Source organism: Bufo gargarizans, chromosome 2 (genome assembly GCF_014858855.1).
Source record: "Bufo gargarizans isolate SCDJY-AF-19 chromosome 2, ASM1485885v1, whole genome shotgun sequence".
NCBI lineage: Eukaryota > Metazoa > Chordata > Amphibia > Anura > Bufonidae > Bufo > Bufo gargarizans.
The window spans coordinates 412,358,491-412,383,812 of NC_058081.1; the positions used below are offsets into that span (position 1 = coordinate 412,358,491).

At 42.9% G+C, this 25,322-nt stretch overlaps 1 protein-coding gene across 3 annotated transcripts in view; it reads left to right on the forward strand.

Moving 5' to 3' along the window:
- DOCK2 (dedicator of cytokinesis 2) overlaps positions 1 to 25,322 on the forward strand; it is a 1,177,826-nt gene that overhangs the window by 201,884 nt on the left and 950,620 nt on the right. For all 3 annotated transcript variants that reach the window (XM_044280877.1, XM_044280878.1, XM_044280879.1), the window contains exon 9: positions 13,020 to 13,101. In XM_044280877.1, coding sequence (XP_044136812.1) covers positions 13,020 to 13,101 — 82 coding nt within the window. The remainder of the gene's footprint in view (positions 1 to 13,019; positions 13,102 to 25,322) is intronic.

Here is a 25,322-nt window from a genome sequence, read left to right on the forward strand (position 1 = left end):
CACGAAGCACAGGTGCCAACTGCTGTGGCTTTCGAAAGTTATGCGACCGACAAGAAAGGCAGGGGTGAAGACTTAGTGGAAGATGATGTGGAGGACGATGAGGTCCTCGACCACACATGGAATCAAGGTCATGCGAGTGACCTATGTAGTTCGGACGAAGAGGCGGTGGTCGCACAGAGCCGCCAGCACAGCAGAAGAGGGAGCAGGGTGCAAAAGCGGAGCGGCCGTCCCCTAGACAGTATGCCTGCTACTGCCCAATGCAGCAAGGGACCGAGCACACCAAAGCCAGCTCCAAGGAGTTCCCTGACATGACCGTTCTTCAGACAATGAGCTGACGACAAGACACTTGTGGTTTGCACGCTGTGCAATCAGAGCCTGGACCGAGGCATAAACGTTCTAAACCTGAGCACAACCTGCATGACCAGGCATCTAAGTGCAAGCTGCAGTGGAGTAGACACCTCAAGAAAGGTCTCTGGCTCATCCTGCTTCCTCGTCTGCTGCAGTCTCGGCCTCTTCATCCACCTCTGGAGTGACAGTGCCACCTGCCACCGCGCAAACAGAGGATATGCCAGCAACACCAGCACCTGGGTCACCAAGCATCTCCACAATGTCTCAGGGTTCAGCTCTCCATCTCCCAAACACGAGCAGAAGAGGAAGTACCCCCCTACCCACCCACGATCCCCTGCCCTGAATGCCAGCATTTCAAAATTACTGATCTTTGAAATGCTGTCATTCCATCTGGTGGAGATGGAGAGTTCTAAACGCCTTATGGCGGTGGCTGTCCCACAGTACGTCGTGCCCAGCCGCCACTGCTTTTCCAGGAAAGTCATCCCTTACCTACACAACCAAGTGGGGGGAAAAAATCAGGTGTGCATTGCGCAACGTCATCTGTGGCAAGGTCTACCTAACTACGGATACGTGGACCAGTAAGCACGGTCAGGTGCGTTATATCTCCCTAATAGCACACTGGGTAAATGCAGTTGTAGCTGGGCCTGAGGCGGATAGCAGCTTGGCGCATGTCCTTCCACCACTGAGGATTGCAGGGCGCTTCAGTTTGCCTCCTGTTGCTTCCTCCTCCTACTCAGCTTCCTCATCCCCTACCCACTCCTCATCCAGTCAGCGTAACACCTTCACCACCAACTTCAGCACAGCCGGGGTAAATGACAGCAGGCAGTTTTAAAACGTATCTGTTTGGGGGACAAACCCCACACCGCACAGGAGCTGTGGACGGGCCTTGAACCAAAGATCGATGAGTAGTTGGTGCCAGTGAGCCTCAATCCCGGCCTGGTGGTGTGCGATATTGTGCAAAATATCATAGCAGCTCTGGGATTAGCCGATTTGATGCACATCCCTTGCCTGGTGCATGTGCTGAATTTAGTGGTGCAGAGGTTCCTTAAAAATTACCCCGATATGTCAGAGCTGCTGCATAAAGTGCGGGCCGTCTTTGCGTGCTTTCAGCGTTCTCACCCTGCTGCTGCTCGCCTGTCAACACTGCAGCGTAACTTTGGCCTTCCCGTTCACCTCCTCACATGCGACGTGCCCAGAAGGTGGAACTCCACCTTGCACATGCTGGCCAGACTGTGCGACAGCAGCAGACGATAGTGGAGTTTCAGCTGCAGCATGCACGGGTGAGTCGCTCTGCGGAACAGCACGACTTCACCACCAAAGACTGGGCCTCCATGTGAGACATGTGTTCCTTGTTGCGCTGTTTCAAGTACTCCACCAACATAGCCAGTGCCGAAAACACCATTCGTTACTATCCCACTTCTATGCCTCCTTGAAATAATGCTGCTAGCGATGATAGAAGAGGATGTGGCACAGGAGGAGGAGGAGGAGGAGGAAGATGGATCATTTCATAGGGTTTCCAGCCAGTCATTCACAAGTGGCTCCGAGGGTGGGTTCCTGCACCCACAAATGCCAGGTACACAATTGTCCAGCCAGGGCACAGTTCTGGAGGATGAGGAGGAGGAGATGGAGGAGGAGGAGGAGGAACCGTGTTTACAGCAGGGTGGCACCCAATCCAGCTCATGGCCATCACTGGTGCGTGGCTGGTGGGCATACAGAGGACACAGATGATACACCTCCCACAGAGGACAGCTTTTCGTTGCCTTTGGGCAGCCTGGTACACATTAGCGATTACATGCTGCAGTGTCTTTGCAACGACCGCCGAGTTTCCCACATTCTAACTTGTGCTGATTACTGGGTGGCCACGCTACTGGATCCCCGTTACAAGGACAAAGTACGGGTCCTTAATTCCGTCACTGGAGCGTGATCGTAAGATGTGAGAATACAAGGACACGCTGGTAGACGCGCTGCTGATTGCATTCCCACCTGACAGCAGGGGCACAGTGGAAGCACAAGGTGAAGGCAGAAGGAGGAGGTCGCCAATGCAGCTGGGGCACCTCCAGCACCTCAGAAGGCAGGGTTAGCATGGCCAAGATGTGGAAAAGCTTTGTCAGCACGCCACAGCAACCAGCACCACCAGCATTTCAGCAACATGGTGGAGCTGTATGTGTGCACATGCCTACACGTACTTAATGAAGGGTCTGCCCCCTTCAACTTCTGGGCCTCCAAATTGGGCACATGGCCTGAGCTTGCCCTTTATGCCTTGGAGGTGCTGGCCTGCCCTGCAGCCAGTGTATTGTCTGAACATGTGTTTAGCACAGCAGGGGGCGTTAACACAGACAAGCAAAGCCGCCTGTCCCCAGCAATGTGGACAAGCTCACGTTCCTTAAAATGAACTAGGCATGGATCCCACAGGACTTGTCCGTACCTTGTGCAGAGTAGACATGTATACCGGCCTTAACCAGCCATTGTTATACTACAGCGCAATTGCTCATTGTTGTATTTTAGATATTTCACACTCTTTTGGAGTATACCCTAATAAAAAATTAAAATTAAAAAATAAATAAAAAACTGCTGGCAACCTCGTCCTCCTCTACCGCCGCTTCCACCTACACTGCTACGTCCACCGCCTACTCAAACTCCTACTCCATATGGACCTCCACCTTATAAATCAAGTTTTTTTATTTTATGTCATTTTACTAATTTGTCTGTTACATTTTTGTATAAAATTCACCAATTTTTAGGTGTGACATACCACTGCTTTACCTAGTAGACAGGTAAAAAAAAATCATTAATTTGTCTGTTACATATTAGGGTGAAATTCACCAATTTCTTTGTGTGATATACCCCTGCTGTACCTAGTAGACAGGTAAAAACATTTCACTAATTTGTTACATTCTTGGGTGTCATTTGACCGTTTTTGCCGTGATTAAACCCCTGCTCTGCATAGGTGACAGGGAATTAAATTTCAAAAATTCTTCTTTAATTGATGCATGCTGTCGGAATATTTATGCTGTCTCCGATTGACAGTCTATATTATTTATGTGAATAAATTAAAATCGGTAATAAAGAAGATTCTAACTTATTATCATAAATATCAAGCTAAAACAAGCTCGTGATCTGAGTTGAATTGAAGACAAAACCCAGTTACAGACAAAATATATATGTAATTTATTAATGCAATTTATAGTGCAAAATAATATATATAATAAAATTGGTGATAATAAAATTCAATCAATGATATGCAAAATAGTGATAAAGACAAAAAAATCATTGAGAACATATACACAATTATGCCTTCCTATAATGATACCCCTCAATTATATTTTAAATCAATTAAATACTTGATTTCTCTCAGCCGACAAATGTCCGATTAACCCAAATCTGGTTTATCTTTTATCTATATAAATTATCAACCATACTGGTCTAGAACTGAATTCAATTCCTTGGAGATAATAATGTGTTTTCACTAGTATATTTTCAATCTCCCTGTATTGGATTAAATTTCAGGATGATGCTTCAGGTACACCCCAATCTTATTCCAAAACAGATACTATACACAAAGTATGGTTAATTGAATATATATATATATATATAGATATGTATTATATTAATTAATTATCCTATAAAATATAGGTAAGGTTATACTATACCAAAATGTCAGCTAGCAGAAATCAGTTTCAATGGTTCTAAGATGGCTGCCTCCAATGACTGAAAAGGTGGTCAGGGCTGGATCTGGTCTTTTGAAGATGGTCAGAGAGAGAGCTAGAGAGCTCTCGAGATCGATCCTTTCTGTCAGCCCATACCATCTTTTTAGCCTATCTTACAAAGGGCTTGGCCAAGTTTTATCATTAACTAGTGACCTCACTTTATAATCAATAGAACCTCCCTCTAGTATTTTACCCTAACACTAGATGGCACTAGTATTCCATACAAAAATCAAACCACTCACTTATTTCTCTTATTATATACTATCAGTGAATGTTATCTAAGGTTTCAGACAAAACCTTGAGAAGATCTTGAATAGACAATGACTTATACTTAGTCAACCACCTTGTTTATCCTTAAATCTTTTGACCAGACCTAATTAAATCAAGATAAACATGACTATCTTAAATCATTGTTCTTGTAAAAGACAGGGTTTGTTCATGATCACCTGTGTCCACATTTCTCCATTCAAGAAAACCTCAAGGAAAGAAATAATTAATTTGTGTGTTACACTGAAAGAGAGATTCTAAAAATGACAGAGGAGTTTGTACCTTGTTTCTAGTCTTAAAACTGAATCTAGCTATAAGGACCATACTCTTATTTATATATATATATATATATATATATATACACACTATATATATATATACTATATATTCAGCACACCTATTAAAATTGATAATATAAAATCAATCTACACATACATTGATTCATATAAAACCACAAAGAAAGATTAGAGTCTTTCTATTCACTAAAAATCATCAGAACTCAGCACATTTCTAATACATTGTCTTATCTAGGCAATTACATTTCATTAGACCTTGGGACATCTCCTTCTCACAAAAACAGACTTAGGTAAACACTTTGGAACATATTGTAAACCTTAGGTTAGCAATTTCAGAGTAAAAACAAATCCTGAATTCACTCTGCCTTTTAAAATAAGACAAAAATGGTTGTCCCTTAGGTTCATGTCCATACTCTTATATAGGCCTTATACTTATGGACTTTATTCATACCCTATAGTTCTGACAACGCCCCCTCCTTTCATTCAATCCTTAAACATTAACAACTTGTCCCACATTTGCACTTCAATAATTTGTTCCACTTTTCCGCTCGATCATATTTAATTTCAAACAATTAACCTCCCTTGGATGTGGTCTCTCTTTCCCAAGCTCCCTCACCGGTGTGGAACCCTGATTTGCCGATAACCGTGATCAACATGGTAGACTCAGAAAAGAACATAGGAAGTTGATAGAGAAGCTATCCAAATGGATCGTGGACGTCACGGGGACATGCGATCAGGCAGAAATTATCTAGAGTCAACAAAGTGATCTCCTGTCTAACGTTTCCAAATCCCAAATACCCCAGTGACATTCCCTATATTTTTTTATTAATCATTACAATAACAGGGCATCTTAAAAGTCCTGTATTGTTATTTATCGGCACTACCTCCCCTAGTCGGGAGTGGGTAATTGCCTCGCGCCCCCTCCTTTCTTTTGATTCTTCTGTTTTAATAGCTTCTCCCACATTTCTGCTCGATCACAATGAAATTTCATCCATTGATCTCCCTTGGATGGGCTATCCCTTTCTCATGCTCCCTATCCGGCGTGGAACCCTGATTCGCCGCTGACCGTGATCAACATAGTAGGCGCAGAAAAGAACATTGAAAGTTGATAGAGCAGATATCCAATTAGATCGTGAACATCACGGGGACGTGTGACATAGTGGGGCAGTATGTGTGCACACGCCTACATGAACTGACTGATGGGTCTGCCCTCTGCAACTTCTGGGTCTCCAAATTGGGCACATGGCCTGAGCTTGCCCTTTATGCCTTGGAGGTGCTGGCCTGCCCTGCAGCCAGTGTATTGTCTGAACGTGTGTTTAGCACGACTGGAGGGGGCTATCACAGGTTATATTTCCCAATGTTTTGGAGTGTACCCATATTTAAAATATTTAAAACCAAAAAGCAGTGTAGGCTACCTCCTCCTTCTCCACCGCTGCTACCACCTACACGCCACATCCAATGCCTCCTCAACCTCCTACTCCATATAAACATCAGACCATGTTCACACCACAGTTAGAGCAGCGGTTAGGACCCCTTGCCATGCTGAGAACCGTGACGTGGTGCATGTTGGGCTCCGATATATCCATGACTGGAATATATTGGCAAAAGTCTCAGCTTTTAATACCTTTACTTATGTCTTGCCAGCATAGTCAGTGTTATATCTGTTTGGTGCATCTTTCTCTCTGTGTATTATATGATTGCTACATTTTGTGTAGTTTGCTCTTGTGGTGCATGTGGACCGCGCCGATATCCTCCATTGTATGCATATTTTGCTGGGGTTAGTCGATTACTGCGGTCCACATGCGGTCGGGCTGCTCCCCCAATTGAAGACACGCCACAGTGTCGGGGGTTTGGCAGCTCCTCCAGAATTGCCACTATATATTTTTTTGTTTTTTTGCTTCTGACTTGTTAGATTTGAGTGCGTTTGCCCTACTTGGCATTCTAACACTTTTTTTGCACCTGGTAACCTCCAACACATGGTCTGGTGTGGGTGTGGCTCGCGGCCTGGTTCCGTTCACATAGTACTACTCAGTATTCATGCTGGGCATTTGTGGGGGAGCTTGGCTGCGAGCTGAACTACATCACCATCAGACCATGTTCACACCACAGTTAGAGCAGCGGTTAGGACCCCTTGCCATGCTGAGAACCGTGACGTGGTGCATGTTGGGCTCCGATATATCCATGACTGGAATATATTGCAAAAGTCTCAGCTTTTAATACCTTTACTTATGTCTTGCCAGCATAGTCAGTGTTATATCTGTTTGGTGCATCTTTCTCTCTGTGTATTATATGATTGCTACATTTTGTGTAGTTTGCTCTTGTGGTGCATGTGGACCGCGCCGATATCCTCCATTGTATGCATATTTTGCTGGGGTTAGTCGATTACTGCGGTCCACATGCGGTCGGGCTGCTCCCCCAATTGAAGACACGCCACAGTGTCGGGGGTTTGGCAGCTCCTCCAGAATTGCCACTATATATTTTTTTGTTTTTTTGCTTCTGACTTGTTAGATTTGAGTGCGTTTGCCCTACTTGGCATTCTAACACTTTTTTTGCACCTGGTAACCTCCAACACATGGTCTGGTGTGGGTGTGGCTCGCGGCCTGGTTCCGTTCACATAGTACTACTCAGTATTCATGCTGGGCATTTGTGGGGGAGCTTGGCTGCGAGCTGAACTACATCACCATCAGACCATGTTCACACCACAGTTAGAGCAGCGGTTAGGACCCCTTGCCATGCTGAGAACCGTGACGTGGTGCATGTTGGGCTCCGATATATCCATGACTGGAATATATTGGCAAAAGTCTCAGCTTTTAATACCTTTACTTATGTCTTGCCAGCATAGTCAGTGTTATATCTGTTTGGTGCATCTTTCTCTCTGTGTATCCATATAAACATCATCCTTCTAGATCAAGATTATTATTTTTTATTTTTATGTTATTTAAACTCATTACCCTATCCACATTTGTTTGCAGAGCACTTGCCATGCTTTTAACCACATTTTGCTGGCATTTGCAGCCTCCTAGCCCTTTCCATTGCATTTTTAGAGCCATTTTAGTGCTCAAAAGTTCAGGTCCCCACTGACTTCAATGGGGTTTATGGTCAAGTTCGGTTTCCGAACTCTAACTTTTTTGTGAAGTTTGGCCGAACCCCAACATCCAGATGTCTGTTCAACTCTACTTGCAAGTAATTAGTACCTGAAGAAGGGGATTTTATCCCTGAAAAGCGTTGTACTGCTTGCTTAATAAAGAATCCTGCATCTTAACCGAACCACCACCGTGAGACATCCTTCCCTGTTGATCTACCAGCTTTCTAAGGGACCCCAGGCATCCCTGACCAGAAGTACCTGCATCCCTGGCTGCATACCATCCGCTACAAGGGGACTCTAACAGCCCCATACGTCCCTATACTAGAGTTGTTCCTGCACTTAGCACAACTTAGCCTGTATGGTCCCATTAGAACTAGCTCGTGATTTGGTAGTCAAAAGCAGGAGTGGGTACAAAACACAGAAGACATGCAAATATTCAGTTCACGTGTCATCTCTGTTTTGGATCCACTCCTGTTTTTTTTGGCATTAGCAATACGGATGCATTCCTGACCAAATGCCGTTCAAGTGAAGGCGGATGCTCCACAGACAGGATCCGTTTCTTGTGGGTTATTGTTCTGACGGATCAAAGGAAGTGCACTTCCAAAATAAGTGAAGTGTGCAGTGATTCTACGAGCGATGCCAGTCAACTGCTTGTCATACAGACTCACAGTATTATTTCACTACCACAGCAGACTCCCAATGTGTGTTACTGCAAGGCACAGTGTTCTACACCACTATAAAGGCTCTCTGCAGCCAGGAAATAAGGAAATAGACGTTTTTTTACCGTAATTCACCACGAATAAATTCAGATGGAACCAAATTTTCCCCCAAAAAAATTGTCGAACTGGCGAATCCAATTTTTAAAAAATTCGCTCATCTCTACTTGTGATCTAAGGGCCCCCAGGTGGCACTGCATTAAAACAGGCATAATTCTGTACTGGAAAGCACTGCATGGGCTCAGGAACACTTCCAGAAGTCATTGTTTGTGAACACAGTTCACTGTGCAATTCACAGATACAAGTTTAAAGCCGTTTCATGCAAAGAAGCAGCCATATGCCAACAAAATCCATCTTCTTTGGGCTGAAGCTCATTTCAAATGGACTGAGGCAATGAAAATTCATAACACGTTTCCCCAAGGCTATTGGTTCTTCAGGGGATTCATAAACAGGGAGATTGCCTAATATAGTTGTGACATTTACAAAATAATGATGAAATTGACACTATTCAATACATATCAGGCCCATCGGTTTTATACCAATATGCAAAGATCAAGACTTCCACGAGGATAACCCTTTATGGATTAAGAATACAAAGGGTGGATAAATAAGATGATCCAAATCAAAAGCTATTCTAAATGTGATAGTATAGTGTCATTGACTATGTGAATGAGCCCTTAAGCAGACTACACCATTTCATAGACATTCCTATTTTGGAATCCTTCTGAACCTGTGTGTTGTAATATTCGTTCTTTACAAAATGTGCTTAGAGTATTTTTCACTTGATAAAGTCCTTTTTGGTACATAAGAAAATAGATTATTGCACATTATGTTCTTAATAGAGAACTGTATTACTACAGCAATAATTATATTTACCTGCAGGCCTCAGGCTGACGTTGGCTCGGCGATTTACAGCATTTCCCCATCTGCATCAGGTCGATTTCGTGGGCATCTCGTGGCGATTCATTATCAGATGGTGCAGCAGAACAGCGTTTTTTTTTCCGGTTCGAGGGAGTCACTGCTGATGCTGTAGGATCGGGGCTTGGTGGGGGTGGGTCATGTGGCGATCCGTGCAGGCGGCGGTCGGGGGTTGTCCATTCAGCAGGGGTCGGGCTATCGTTATTAGGGTTTGTTGTTAGGCTTGTAGGAGGGTTTACTGACAGCGATCATGGTCAGATGCTCCTGTTGCACGCAGTTGGGGGTTGTGGTCTGTTTTTTAGAAGTTGATCCCGCCTTCTGCTAACAGTTAGCAGTCTGCGCAGGGCATGCGCACTGGAGTTATTTTCTGTTCCAGGTTCTAAGTGTCCGCGCATCAGTGGACTGCGCAGTGCATGCACACTGGGGTTGTTTTGATGTTAGGAAATCAGTAAATAGATGATTAGATAGATCTCTTGATGTACATGCAGTGTTAAATACCATGTATTTATCTACATATCACCATGGTCTGATAACAGGGTATGGGGTCTCACCAGGAGGAGAATATAAGACGTGTTTATTAGGTTGTCTGTAAGAAATTACAATGCTCATAAATAATATTTCAATCATGTCACATCTGTGTCTGACGTCTCACTACACATTCCTGACGTCTTATATCTGAACTGATATAGGGCGAGTCTGCGGTTGTTGTGACTGTTGATCCGTAGTCAGTGGGACGGTTCTTAGTTACATTTTCCTGCTTCTTACAAATTGGGTGTAGGCGTTGGTCTGTCAGGACAAGCGAGCGGCACTTAGAGTTCAGTCAAACCGGGTGTGTATTGTTGCACCTACTTACTGGTCACGTTTCAGGGTCTTGTTGATTAACCGTTACGTAATGCGTTCTCTGCTGTGGTCGGGCAGTTTTGTGTCGTGTCACTGCTACGGCTTGCCAGAGGGTAGGTATGGTCTTGATGGTTGAAGTCAATGTTGGGCTGCACTAGGCTTCACCCAGGTTTGTCATGGTTGCTCAAAACCTGTCATGACTATAGGCACAATGTTACAAAGACTGTCACGACTACAGGCACATGGAGTAAGTCCTGTCACGACTACAGGCACGGTATTACGAAGTCTGTCACGACTACAGGCACGAGGGTAAGGATGTTAATTTAGCGTTGTTACTTATAGCAACGCATGAGGTCCCTGATAATAAGACAATAGCGTGTGGCGAAGTGTCCATTATTCTAAAGTCTAAAGATGTTAGACTCAATAGGAAGCTGTTGCAGAATTTTGTCCTAGCGATTAGTTTATTTTGTGATGTTGTCTGTTCAGTTAGCCTGCATAGGAGGCAGGAGTCGGATCTTTATTTATATGAGATGGTGGATTTAGGGCATAAATACGGTGGTATGGCTTTTTATGACTATCACCTTTCATTTTCAGCCAAGGCAGCAGCCGCTCTGGCGCAGTTCCAACATGTCATCGATTGGTCTAATGTCGACACAGAGTTGTTCTTCCACCACTTTGCGGGTCTTAAAGCCCCGGCGTGTGCTACGTATAGTTCCTACCTGCATACAGCTGAATGGTGTTCCAGTCTTAATATACCGACAGAGACCTTACAGACTAGGAGCATTCCAGGTCCATCGCCTAGCAATAGCAGGGTTGTTTAAGGGGTGGATAAATTGGGCCGACCAATTAAGTATCTTGGTAGGTCACAAGTTTGTAATAATTTAAATTTTACGGCATGTCACTACAGTCAGTGTAGGTTGTGTTCCATATGTTTTAGGGCTCATCCCCGTGTTGCTTGCCCTCAGAGGAACAACCACATAGCATGACTAAGCGTAGTAGACGCTGAACTGCTTAATTGTTATTTAAGAGATCATCCGGCGCCCGGCTGGGTTAAATATGTGGTGGAAGGCTTGATTAAGGGATTTCATACGGGTTTGGTTGTGCTACCTCAGTCTTTTTATGAGTGTAGGAACCTGCTGTGAGCCCTCAAAGACCCAGGGTCAGTCTCAGAGCTGATTCAGACAGATCCTTTGGCTAGATCATCAGCTGTTTGAGAAGGCAGCGGCGCTCCAGCAGAGCCGCGGCCTTCTCACTGTTTACCGCCGGGCCGCTAACGTCACGACTAGTATCAACTAGCGTGGGCGCGGCTAAGCTCTGTTCACTTGAATCGGCGGGGGTCCCGGGTGTCGGACCCCCGCCGATCAGAAGCTGATGATCTATCCAGAGGATAGATCAGTTAAATGAAAGTGCAGAACCCCTTTAATGGCTTTTGTTGCTTTTTGTCACTCATCTCAAGTTAGCGCATAACACCATCAAATTATATCTTGCTAGCATACAGCATCACTGTTATGTCCAACACCCCGATCAGCCGTAGTGCTTTTTCAGCACATCCTATCAAAGCCTTGTTGAAAGGCATTCAGAAGGTGACTGCTAAAAGCCATCTTACTTGGCAGCCATTGTCAGGGCAGATGTTTAGATCTTTGTCTGACTTGTTGCAGAACAAGCCCTTTAGCCATAGCACTAGTCTGTTGATTGAAACTGCCATGTATTTGATTTTCTACGGTTTCCTCAGGCCTATCGATTTTACACGTTCTGCTTCATCTAAAGTGTTCTTACGTAAAGGACAACTTGTGTGGCGCAACACATGTTATGGTCTAACTTTGGGTTCTTCTAAAACAGCTCAGCCTGGGGAACTGGTAGAGGTGAAGTATTTTGCCACCGGTAACACTTGTTGCCCGGTTAGGGTCCTTCGTGAGTGGCTGGAGTTAGTCGGGGCTGCTTTAGAGGACTTGCCATTGTTAGCCTTTAATGCTGCACCCCTTAGTACTCAGACCTTCATGAAATACATTTGTGTATTGTTAGTGAATATGGGGGTCAATCCTATGCCGATTACTGGCCACTCCTTCAGAATTGGAGCGGCGTTGGCTGCCTCCAAAAACAACGTCCCGGTGCATGTTATTAAGAGGTTGGGTAGATAGAAATCATCCTGCTATGTATGATATATTCCAGACCCTCATCGTGAAATGTCTCTTGCGTTTCAGAAGTTGGTGATATAATGGTATGTTTATATAAATATTTTCCGAATCCAAGGTCTGTTTATTTTTGGCCACTTTAGGCTTCCCTATTACAGCAGTTGTGGCATAACTCTACTGCTAAGTGTAGCTAGAGTGAGATAGGTTACGTACTTTCTGATAGCCGATCCTATCACAAGTAATAGGCAAATTCATTTGCTGTATTTGTGTGAGGGGAGGCTGATTAACGGCCCTATTTATATTTCCTTCAGGGTCTCAGGCTGATGTCGGCTCAGCGATTTTCACCCACCCACACCATCTTACAATCATTTCATATTAGGGTTGCACCCTTTAGGCTGCCCTACTACAGCAGTTGTGGCATAACTCTACTGCTAAGCGTAGTTAGGGTGAGATAGGTTAGGTACTTTCTGATAGCCGATCCAATCACAAATATATATACTGTATATATTCTACATTTATGTTGACAAAACAAGCATAACTAATAAAATTATAAAAAACAGTAATGCTGGGTAGTGTGTGTAGATAAAAAACATGTATCTACATTTATCTTTTAACCATACTGCTCATACAGATATTAATGTTTTAAGTCAATGTAGTGTTTTTATATATTGTTATAAAAATTTGATATACAAACTGATTTATTTTCACAGTGAAAATTATTTGGTGAGATGGGGAAGTAAAGGATTTCCTAAAGAAATAGACATGCTGAACAATTTAAAAGTCGTTTTTACGGTAAGCACAGAACTTATGGTAAGCACAGAAAATAAGAAAGAACATGTTACAAAATAACTTCTGTTAGTGATTGACAACATTGTGTTACAAATCAGCAATCTTAGACACGCATTATATATATATACACACACACACACACACACATACATACATACATACATACATATATACATATATACATACACAAACACACATTTTACCCCTTCATGACGATATGCTGTGTTTGGTTTTCACAACATTTGGTTATAGGCAAACATCTTTACTTTGGTCTTGTCTGCGCAAAGAACATTGTTCTAGAAGTCTTGTGGTTTGTCGAGATGCAACTTTGCAAACTTAAGCCGTGTTGCTATATTCTTCTCCAGGCAACCCTTCCAAGCGGTTATGTTTGCTGCATCAGGAAAGGGTTAAAGGGGTTTTCCAATCTGTCAAGTTGGAAAACCACTTTAAGTCTGCTACAATATCCTGCCTAAAAAAAGCCCTGTCTACCTGTGCTGTTTCCATGCGTGTGTGCTGATTTGTTAAGTGCGCATACGTGGCGCGCTGTCCAATAGAATCACAGCGCACCTCAGGCCTCCTGGATCGCCCACAGCAACAGTGCTGTCCTATCAATGCCGCCGAAAGACTACGAAGAGCCAATAGATCTAAAAAAGAAAGAAAGAAAGAAAGAAAAAAGAAAAGAAAAGAAAACTCGTTATTGTAACTGGCTTTATGTCTAGTAGTAGATATACATGTTTTATCTGTATGGAGTATAATGTATAAACACAAACTATAAATAATTGCAAAGTAAAAAAGCATTTTGAGTAAAGTATATTTTTTTTTTTTTTTTTTTTTTTTACTTTAACATATTAAGCATCTTTTTTTTTTTTTTTTTTTTTTTTTTATTTAAATTTCAAATACAAAGCAGATCCATAGAAATGGAGATAACACATTATTCTAACTCTAAACATGGTAATTACAATTCTTTTTCCTTTTCTCTTCCCTTCCCCTCCCTCCCCCCCCCCCCCCCCACCCTCCACGTGGGGACGCGAGAAAAAAAAAAAAAAAAAAAAGGAAATTTAAACACCTCCAACACTAAAGCAGCCAATTTTTCCATACCTGGTCGAGATTTAATGACCTTTTTTTATGATTCTTCATCACTCGTTCTTCTTTAATTAAATTATCTATCATTTTTCTCCATTGTCCCGCTGTCGGTAAGTCTGCTTTTATCCATTTCCTTAGTATAAGTAATCTGGCCTGGAATAGTACTTTATTCAGAACCAGTCGTGTTTTTTTATTTAGCTTCAAATGTTCAGTTGCCCCTAAGATACAAATTATTGGATCTCTGGGCAGTCGAACCTTCAAAAGCAAAGATACGGTTTCCATTATTTCTGTCCAATATCTATGGAGCTTGGGACATCTCCAAAAGCAATGTATTAAGTCAGCTCTCTCCTCCCAACATTTTGGACACTTATCTGTTGCTTTCACTCCCATTCTTTTCAACATCCATGGAGATCGGTGTAATCTGTGTACTATAAAGAATTGTGAGATTTTATGTGAGCCCCTATCCGAGATTGTCGCATAATTTTTGAGAGCATCTTTCCAATTATCTTCTGTAAGGGAATCTAGATCCTTTTCCCATTTTCCTACAGCAAGCATTGTAATCGTTTTTCTCTTACCTTCCATCAAAAGCCTATATCTCCTTGCGGTTGTTCCTCCTCCTTCCCCTACTGCAGTAAACTTATCCAACCTGTCTGATTTTTCCCTCCTGTACCTGTCCTCCTGTACCACTGTCCGCAATGCATTCCTGAGTTGAACATATTTATAGGTGTCAGTATGGGGGATCCCAAATTCCAGCACCATTGTATTAAAGTCCTTCAGCTTATCTTCCTCGAAGATCTGCTCTAAATATATCATTCCTTTTTTCCCCCAGTCTATATAGTCCCTTATTGTTTCTAATTCTTTTAAATAAATTTTTTTCCATATCGGTGTATATTTCAAAAACCCTTTAATCTCCAATATCTTTTTAATTTCCCCCCCATACGTGTTCTATTAGATTTAATATCCTATTGTCAGATTTTTTTTTACCCAAAAAACCAGACTCCAACACCTCTAAGTGATTTCCTCCCTCTTTCCAACCCCATCTATTTAATTCTTGCCTACCCACTTGACTATCTAAACTACCCTTTATATTCCCATATTGAGTTATTAAATAGTATAGAAACAAATTGGGGACTGCTAATCCTCCCTCCTGCACTGGAAGCTGAAGGACTTCCTTCTTTATTCGAGGGATCGCACCCTTCCAAATAAAGTCCCCCATTAGTCTATCAAATAGTTTGAAGGTAGTCTGCGGTACTCTAACTGGGGCATTTTGAAGCACATACAGTATCTTTGGGAGAAAGACCATTTTTATTAAATTTACCCTACCTTGGATTGACATTGGCAGACGTTTCCATATGTGTATTTTCGTTCTTAGTTCTTTTACTAAGGGAAGGACATTTAGCTTTTCATATTCTTCTATGTTTCCGGAGATTTGTATGCCGAGATATTTAAAATTTTCGTGTTTTTTGAGAGTATGCACCCGTGTATCTCCCTGTAATTGTCTATCTCCTAATAATAACATATGTGATTTCCCCCAATTTATCTTTAGACCAGAGAAGAACCCAAACTTGTCTATTATCTCTATCACTCTGTTAAACTGGTCCCCAGTGTTTTGCAAAAAAAGTAATATATCATCCGCATACATTAACAATTTTTCTTCTCCACCCACGTATTGAAAACTTTTAATCTCCTTGTCATTTCTTATTATGGTTGCCAAGGGTTTGATTGCAATGGCAAATAGCAGTGGGGAGAGAGGGCATCCCTGCCTGGTGCCCCGAAATAGGGCAAAAGGCAGGGACAAGCTCCCGTCCACCACTACTCTAGCCCTGGGATTTAGATATATTAACTGAATCCACCCTATAAATCCTTCCCCTATACCAATTCGCCTTAATACTGCCCATAAATACTCCCATTCAATACAGTCAAATGCCTTTTGAGCATCCAGCGAGAGTATCGCTTTATCCCCTGCATCCAGTCTGTTGGCTTCAATATTGAGGAATAGCCTTCTTATATTGGAGTATATTGTTCTACCTGGTATAAATCCTGTCTGATCTTTATTTATTATTCCTTTAATGACCCTTGAAAGCCTGTCCGCTAGGACTTTTGCGAGAATTTTAACATCCGTGTTCAACAGGGATATTGGCCTGTATGAGCCGGGATCTGTTGGTTCTTTTCCTTTTTTTGGGATTAGTGTGATAATTGCTTCCTTCATAGAATTCGGTAGGTCACCCAGTTTTTGAGCTTCATCCAGTGTTATCTTTAATTCTTGTACCAAAACCTGGGAAAAGGTTTTATATATTTCAAAGGGGAGCCCGTCCCCACCCGGTGCTTTCTCGGATTTAACCTTCCCTAGAGCTAGATTTATTTCTGCCACCGTTATTTCTTTTTCCAAATATTCTTTTTGGGATTTAGATATCCTACTGAGGGCAATCTCATCCAAGTAAAAATCTAACTCTTGTTTTGAGTATTGTACCCTAGACTTATATAACTCTAAGAAGTGCTCCCAAAACACTTTTTTAATACCTTCAGATGTGGTGATTAGTTTACCCGTTTTATCTTTAATTGCACCTATCCATGATTTCCCTTTTTGATTTCTCACTATATTTGCTAATATTTTGCCAACCTTTTCACCCTCCGAGGCTAGTTGGATGCCTTGAAAGAGCAATTCATTCCTACTTTTCTCTAATTGATAAATCTTCATCTTTTCCTGTTCTTCCTCCCAGACTCTCTTATTTAGTACAGTAGGATTTCTCATACTTGCCATCCCTGCCTCTTGCAATTTTTTCTCCAATGCCTTCCCATTCTCTCTAGTTCTTTTTTTCCAGTAATTTACCCTTTTGAACAAAACTCCCCTCCAAAAAGCCTTGAAAGTGTCCCAAACCACAAGTCTACTAGCAGAACCGTTATTTTCCATAAAAAATTTTTTTAGTTCCTCAATTATACTCTCTGTATCTGAAATCAATGGCAGCCAATGAGAGTTGAATTTAAACACTGACAGAGTATTATCTTTATTCAAATCCAGCTCAACCACCATTGCATTATGGTCTGACAGAGCCATGGGTATATATTTTGTCGTAATCCTATTTTGGGACATTAAATTTTTATTTCCAAAGGTCATATCTATTCTCGACCAAGTTTGGTGTGTTTTTGAATAGCAAGAATATCTAATTTCATCCGGGTGCTGAACCCTCCAAACATCTACCCAATTGAATTAATTGGCTACCTTACATAAGTCTACATTTTGTACTCCTCCCCCCCTGCTAGATGTCCTATCCCTGAGTGGATCCATAACCGCATTGTAATCGCCCACCGCAATCAATATACATTCCTGTTTGTTTAACATAAATCTATACAGTTGATACAGAACATCTGGTTTATATGGTGGTGGAATATATATATTTGCAATTACAGTTTTAATCCCTTCTAAATAACAATATAAAAAGAGATATCTGCCATTGTCGTCGGCCTCACATGCCAAAAGTTCAAACTTAATCTTATTATGTACCAAAATAGAGACCCCTCTAGAATAAGTGGTATATACGGAATGATATGCCGCCACTACCCATCCCCTCTCTAACCATCTTACTGATTCCTTATCCAAATGTGTCTCCTGGAGGCAGATGATGGCTGGCAGAAACCTCTTCATCCACTCAAGGATAGCAAATCTTTTAACCTTCTCACGGAGCCCCCTCACATTCAGCGAAAGGATCCTAACCATCTAACAGAGGGGGAGGAGAAAAGAAAAGAAAAAAAAAGATTTCTCCACGTCCCCACCACCCCATATATACCCTCCCCTCAATATAGTCCCCCCTTCTGCTGGCCAGCAGTCTGGGCGACTCCATAACTTAGCGTGACTCCTATCGCCCCCCGCCCCCCACCACCAGCCTCAAAGACCCCCTCCATCCGCCCATTCACTAACTTCCTCTGGAGTCTGAAAAAATGAGGTCTTGCCTTTATATTCCACCCTTAATTTCGCCGGAAAAAGTAAGCTATACTTTATGCCTGCCTCCCTTAATCTTTTTTTGACCGACATGTACTCTCTTCTTTGCGCATTGGTGCTAAATGAGTAATCTGGAAAAAGTTTGATCTTTACCCCTTGTATATAATATTTTTCCGAGGTTCTTGCGTCAGATAATATTTCATCTCGATCTTTAGATAATAAGAATTTCACCAGTATGGATCTGGGATAATCCCCTGGCGCCCTATTTTTGGTGGGGACCCTATGTGCTCTTTCAACAGAAAACAGGGGAGAAAGGGTACCTTCTTTACTATTTTCCCTGAACCACTTTTCCATAAATTCAGTACAATTTCCTCCTTCCGCTCGCTCTGGGATCCCCACGCATCTTATGTTAGCTCTTCTTGATCTATCCTCCTGGTCTACCAATTTTTGTTCCATCTTAGCATTTGTTTGTTTTAAATGAGCCACCTCCTTCTCTAATTTCTGTACAGATTCCTCTAGGGTGGGAATCCTTTTTTCCATCTCTTGTAGGCGCTGTCTTACTTTTTCCATCTCGGCTCTAATAACCATAACATCCGTCTGCACTGCCCCAAGCTGGGTTACTAAATTACCCATTAGATTTTCCATCCTTGAGACAGTGCAGAGTATATCCTGCACCATTTTTACGTCCGTTTCTGTATATGTCACTGGTGTTCCCCTATCCCCCTCCCCCCCTCCACTGGCGTCTCCTGTGTCAACTCCTGTACTCTGGCGTCCGCCATTTTTTCTTTTTGTGGGGATCTAAGCCCAGGTGAACTCGGGACCAGGTACTTATTGAGACCCGCTTGTTTGGGCCCACTTTCAACCCCTCCTGCTGATCGCCTAGTAGTACCCCCCATGGGGCCACGCTGCTCCTCCCTTCTTTTCGACGGCATTCCAAGATCCCTTCCCTCTTTTCTTAATCCTCTTTCACCCTTTCTTTTTCTTTTATTCTCCCCTTCTTCCCCTTTCCCTTCCTATTCTTTCTGTCTCCCTTCCCTTCCTCCTTCCTTTTATTTTATTTCTTTCCCTTTTTCCCCCCCTATTCCTTTCTTCCCTTCTACCCTTTTTTTTTTCCCCCCCCTACCCCCTCTCCCTCCCACCCCCTTTCCTTCCCTCTTCCAAATACAATCAATCAATAAATTACTTCCATATTTAGATACGCAAACTAGTTCAGAGAGAAAGAAAAGAAGTCCATAATATCAGCAGAATCCAGCCGAGAGAAGAGAGGCTTCTTAAGGGGTTTGGGGGTCGAGATCTAGACTCCCAACGTATAGGCGATATAATCCGATGGCAGATTAGTTCGGAGGACTATAGTACAGTTAAATATCTTGAGGGGGGTATAGGGATTTCAATCGGGATTATTGGAATTTGTTAAATTTAACACGGCACATCCCGAACCCCCTCCCCCACTCTATCTTTTTTTTTTTTATTCGATTCCGATCACACTGACGCAGTCCACTCTCAATAGCTGTCTGCAGATCTCTCAGTGCAGGATTTACTTCTGTCACTCCACAACAACTTCAATCTGCACCCCCATAGTTACAACCACGTTCACAGCAACAAAATTGACACTCTGTCAGCTGCAGTCCCATGGGTACGCAACAGGGGCTCCCAGCATCACCACAAGAACCTGTGGACAGTCCTCCACTTTCAGACAACTAAAGTGGCCCCCCTTTCAAACACTACAAGCGGAGTTGACCTCACCGCTCCAAGGCCAGCAAAGTATATTTAAAAGACACTATAGTACAGTGGTGACAAACTTTTGGCACAGGTGCCAGAGGCGGCACTGGGAGCCTCTCTGTGGGCACCTGTACCCTGGAAAAAGTGTATGGTGTACCAATATGTCTTAGACTTTTCCTGCCATTCATTAGCGCCGTTTGTAATAAATAAGTGGGTTTTGGGCACTCTGTCTGTAAAAGGTCTGCCACTACTGCTATAGTATCTTATTTTCCTGTCCATAAATAACCCTGCTTAGAAACAGTTGCATAGTGGCCATTTGGCCATTAGTACAGTCCTTGATGCATTTTTCATGTGCGTGATAAAAAACTGAAGGTTTACAAACATCTCTTAGCAACCATCAGTGAAAAACGCATTGCATCCGGACTTACTTCTGGATGCAATGCGTTTTTCACTAAAGTCCCATTCGCTTTTATGGGGCCAGGGGTGCGTGAAAAACGCAGAATATAGAACATGCTGCGTTTTTCACGTAGCGCAGAACTGATGCATGAAAAAAAGACACTCATGTACACAGACCCATTGAAATGAATGGGTCAGGATTCAGTGAGGGTGCTATGCATTCATGTCACACATTGCAGCCGCGCGGAAAAGTCTCTTGTGTGAAAGGGACCCACAGTCATGTGAAAAAATTAGGACACCCTTTGAAAGCATGTGGTTTTTTGTAACATTTTTAATAAAAGGTTATTTCATCTCCGTTTCAACAATACAGAGAGATTAAAGTAATCCGACTAAACAAAGAAAACTGAAGAAAAGTCTTTTCAAGATCTTCTGTAAATGTCATTCTACAAAAATGCCTATTCTAACTGAGGAAAAAGATAGGACACCCTTGCCCCTAATAGCGAGTGTTACCTCCTTTGGCTGAAATAACTGCAGTGAGACGGTTCTTGTAGCCATCTACCAGTCTTCGACATCGGTCTGAGGAAATTTTACCCCACTCCTCAATGCAGAACTTTTTCAGCTGTGAGATGTTTGAGGGGTTTCTTGCACGTACAGCCCTTTTCAAGTCACCCCACAGCATCTCAATGGGATTCAAATCTGGACTTTGACTTGGCCATTCCAGGACTCTCCATTTCTTCTTTTTCAGCCAATCTTTGGTTGATTTACTAGTATGTTTTGGGTCATTGTCATGTTGCATGGTCCAGTTCCGCTTCAGCTTTAATTTTCTAACTGATAGTCTCACATGTTCTTCAAGCACCTTCTGATACACAGTAGAATTCATCGTGGATTCTATGATGGTGAGCTGACCAGGTCCTGCTGCAGCAAAGCAGCCCCAAACCATGACACTTCCACCTCCATGCTTCACAGTTGGTATGAGGTTCTTTTCTTGGAATGCTGTGTTTGGTTTACGCCAAACATGTCCTCTGCTGTTGTGTCCAAATAATTCAATTTTGGACTCATCTGTCCAAAGAACATTATTCCAGAAGTCCTGGTCTTTGTCAACTTTATCTCTGGCAAATGTCAGTCTGGCCTCGATGTTTCTCTTGGAAAGCAAAGGTTTCCTCCTTGCACACCTCCCATGCAAGTTAAACTTGTACAGTCTCTTTCTGATTGTAGAGGCATGTACTTCTACATCAACAATAGCCAGAGCCTGCTGTAGTTCTCGAGATGACACTTTAGGGTTTTTGGAGACCTCTTTTAGCATCTTGCGGTCTGCTCTTGGGGTGAACTTGCTGGGGCGACCAGTCCTGGGCATGTTGGCAGTTGTTTTGAAAGCCCTCCACTTGTAGACTATCTTCCGGACAGTGGAATGGCTGATTTCAAAATCTTTTGAGATCTTTTTAAATCCCTTCCCAGACTCATAGGCTGCTACAATCTTTTTTCTGAAGTCCTCTGACAGCTCTTTTGCTCTCACCATGGTGCTCACTCTCACTTCAACAGTCAGGAGCACACCAAACTAAATGTCTGAGGTTTAAATAGGGCAAGCCTCATTCAACATGCAGAGTAACGATCTACTAATTATGTGCACCTGGTGTGATATACCTGTGTGAGATCTGAGCCAATTTAAGAGGGAATACATGTGAGGGTGTCCTATCTTTTTCCTCAGTTAGAATAGGCATTTTTGTAGAATGACATTTACAGAAGATCTTGAAAAGACTTTTCTTCAGTTTTCTTTGTTTAGTCGGATTACTTTAATCTCTCTGTATTGTTGAAACGGAGATGAAATAACCTTTTATTAAAAATGTTACAAAAAACCACATGCTTTCAAAGGGTGTCCTAATTTTTTCACATGACTGTAACTGTTTCACTACCAGAGATTTTGGACATTTTGAACCTTTGGTAGCCAGGACCATTTTTGCCCTTTTTCAGAAAACTGTATGCACCATGCTTCCTAAAAACAATTGCTCCACTTAAGTAGAGTTTATATATACCACTTCGTCAATATCTGCATGCACACATCTATAAAATCGCCAGAATGGGAAAGACAACAAATCTGCTTTTAAAGAGTATGTTCATCAAAAAAAGACTTATTAGTTAAGGCTAATAAAGTTTCTATTTTCGGGTATTGAAATCCATCATAGGGTCTCAATACTGGAAAAAAAACAAAAAACGCTTCAGTTTTGTCCCCATTCATTGTCAATGGGGACAAAACGTAACTGAACAGAATGGAATGCTCCAAAATGCATTCCGTTCCATTTGACTGCATTCCCATACCGGAGAGTGATGTGATGCGGAGCAAGATGAATCCTTCATGACCCGCAATGCAAGTCAATGCGGATGGATTTGATTTCTCTGACGCAATCTGATACAATAGAAAACTGATCTGTTCCGCATTGTCTTTTAATGGAGGCACTATTAACCCCCCAAAAAACATGATAATCAATCTAGACCGCCCATACTCATCATCGGCATGTTGTATAGCACCCATGTGGAGGTCAGAATGATCATCAGAAAATATTGGCCCAGATCTAGAGGAAGTTATTGGCCCCTATCCAAAAATCACATAAGAAGGAGCTTCGCATGTGATCAAGTCCTAGTCACAAAAAGCTTCAGATCTGCCAACTAGTGTTGATCAAGCACCAAAGTGCTCCGGTGTTCGGGTGCTCAGGTCGAACACCTCGGTATGCTCTGGTGCTCTACCGAGCACAATGGAAGTCAACGGGAGAACCCGAGCATTAAACCAGGCACCCCCTGCTCTGAAGAGGGGAGGGTGTTTCGTTCATAGGAAAAGGTCATAAATTGATAAGTATGACAATAATACGCACAAAACCGAAGATAAAATCGATTCTTTCCTGTATATTTATTTGTATATAAAGTGCAAGTGCTAGCAAAAGTTACAAGGAAGAGGCACTCCGATACAACCAGAGTAGGAGTCCCACTACCTGAACAATTGTACCACAATGTAAATGAGGCCCTCCTTTATGTGATATAATTATATTCAGGTAGTGGGACTCCTACACTCATATAGCCTATGCACTAATTGAAAGTGCTGCCAAAAATTTTCAAGGAATCGGCACTCCAATACACCCTTTATTACTCATAAAGTAGGGCATCATACCCTTGAAAAATAATGATTGATGGCCTGCTGGTGACCCTCAAAAAACATTAGGAGCAAGGGCCTGTTTGTGACCCTCTAAAACATTACGGGCGAGGGCCTGCTGCTGAGCTGACCATCTCAAACATTAGTGGTGAGGGTCTGCTGCAGAGCTGACTCTCTCAAATATATTGGGGCGAGTGCCTGCTGCTGATCTAAGCATCGAAAAAATTAGGGGCATAGTGCCTGCTGCTGAGCTGACCATTGAAAAAATTATAGGCGAGGGCCTGCTGGTAAACTGACCCTGTAAAACATTACATGCGAGGGCCTGCTGGTGATCTGACCCTCTGAAAGATTGTAGGTGAGGGCATGCTGGTGAGCTGACCCTCTAAAACATTACTTGCGAGGGCCTGCAGGTGAGCTGACCCTGTAAAACATTATGGTTGAGGGCCTGCTGGTGACCCAGCCCTCTAAAAGATTATATGCGAGGGCCTGCTGGTGAGCTGACCCTCTAAAAGATTGTAGGTGAGGGTCTGCTGGTGAGTTGACCCTGTAAAACATTATGGTTGAGGGCCTGCTGGTGAGCTGACCCTCAAAAACATTACATGTGTGGGCCTGCAGGTGAGCTGACCCTCTAAAACATTATATGCGAGGGGCTGTAGGTGAGCTGACCCTCTAAAAGATTGTAGATGAGGGCCTGCTGGTGAGCGGAACCTCTAAAATATTATATGCAAAGTCCTGCAGGTGAGCTTACCCTCTACAACATTAGGAGCGAGGGCAGACTAACAAGCATGTTGATATGATGAAAAAAGAGGAGGACGACAAGAAAAGGAAGATTGAACCATATACCCTTTTTTTGTGGTGGAAGGGGCACATGGGAATACAGTGTATTCAGTACATTATAAAAAATACATTTAAAGTGCCTTTATGTTCAGCTGCTTTCATCTGGTGGAGTAGAGAAGTCAGGGGCAATCCATGCCTTGTTCATTTTTATGAGTCAACCTGTTAGCATTTTCAGTTGACAGGTGTATGCGCTTATCAGTTATTATGCCCCCAGCAGCACTAAATACCCGCTCCGAAAAAACGCTGGCGGCAGGGCAGGCCAGCACCTTCAAGGCGCAGAGTGCCAGTTCGTCCCACGTGTCCAGCTTGGACACCCAGTAGTTGTAAGGCACAAAGAGATCATTGAGGATGCTGACATGGTCGGCTAAGTACTCCTTCACCATCTACCAAAATGTTTCCCTTTTTGTGACAGTAGGCCGCACATCAGGGTGAGGGTGCTGGCGGAGAATCATGAAACTGTCCCAGGCTTTGGAGAGTGTAGCCCTGCCTCTGTTGGAACTGCTGTGTGTTCCCCTCATCTCCCCTCCTTAGTTGCCCAGGGATCTACGTACTCTGCAACCAACATTGTCAGCTGGAAATTTTGGGAGCAATTTTTCCACAAGGACCTTCTGGTATTGCACCATTTTGCTCGTCCTCTCCACCACAGGAATGAGAGATGAGAAGTTCCCTTTGTAGCGGGGGATCGAGAAGGGTGAGAAACCAGTAATCGGTGTTGTCCAAAATGCGTAAAACATGTGGGTCACTCAAACGGCTAACATAAAGTCAGCAATGTGTGCGAGAGTCCCAACAGGCAAGACTTTGCTGTCTTCATCAGGAGGATGACTCTCAATCTCCTTATTCTCATCTTCCTCTTCTGCCTATCCACACGGAACAGATGGAATTAAACTTCCATGGGTACTACCCTGCAACTCCTCCTCCTCATCATCCAATTTGTGCTGAGAAGACGAACTGAGGGTGGTCTGGCTATCACCATGTGTAACGTCTTCCCCCCATTTCCATCTCTTCCACATGCAAAGTGTTGTCCTTAATTGTGAGCAGCAAGCATTTGAGTAGACAAAGAAGTGGGATGGTGGCGTTATCGCCACTCACCATCTGTGTTGATTTCTAAAAGTT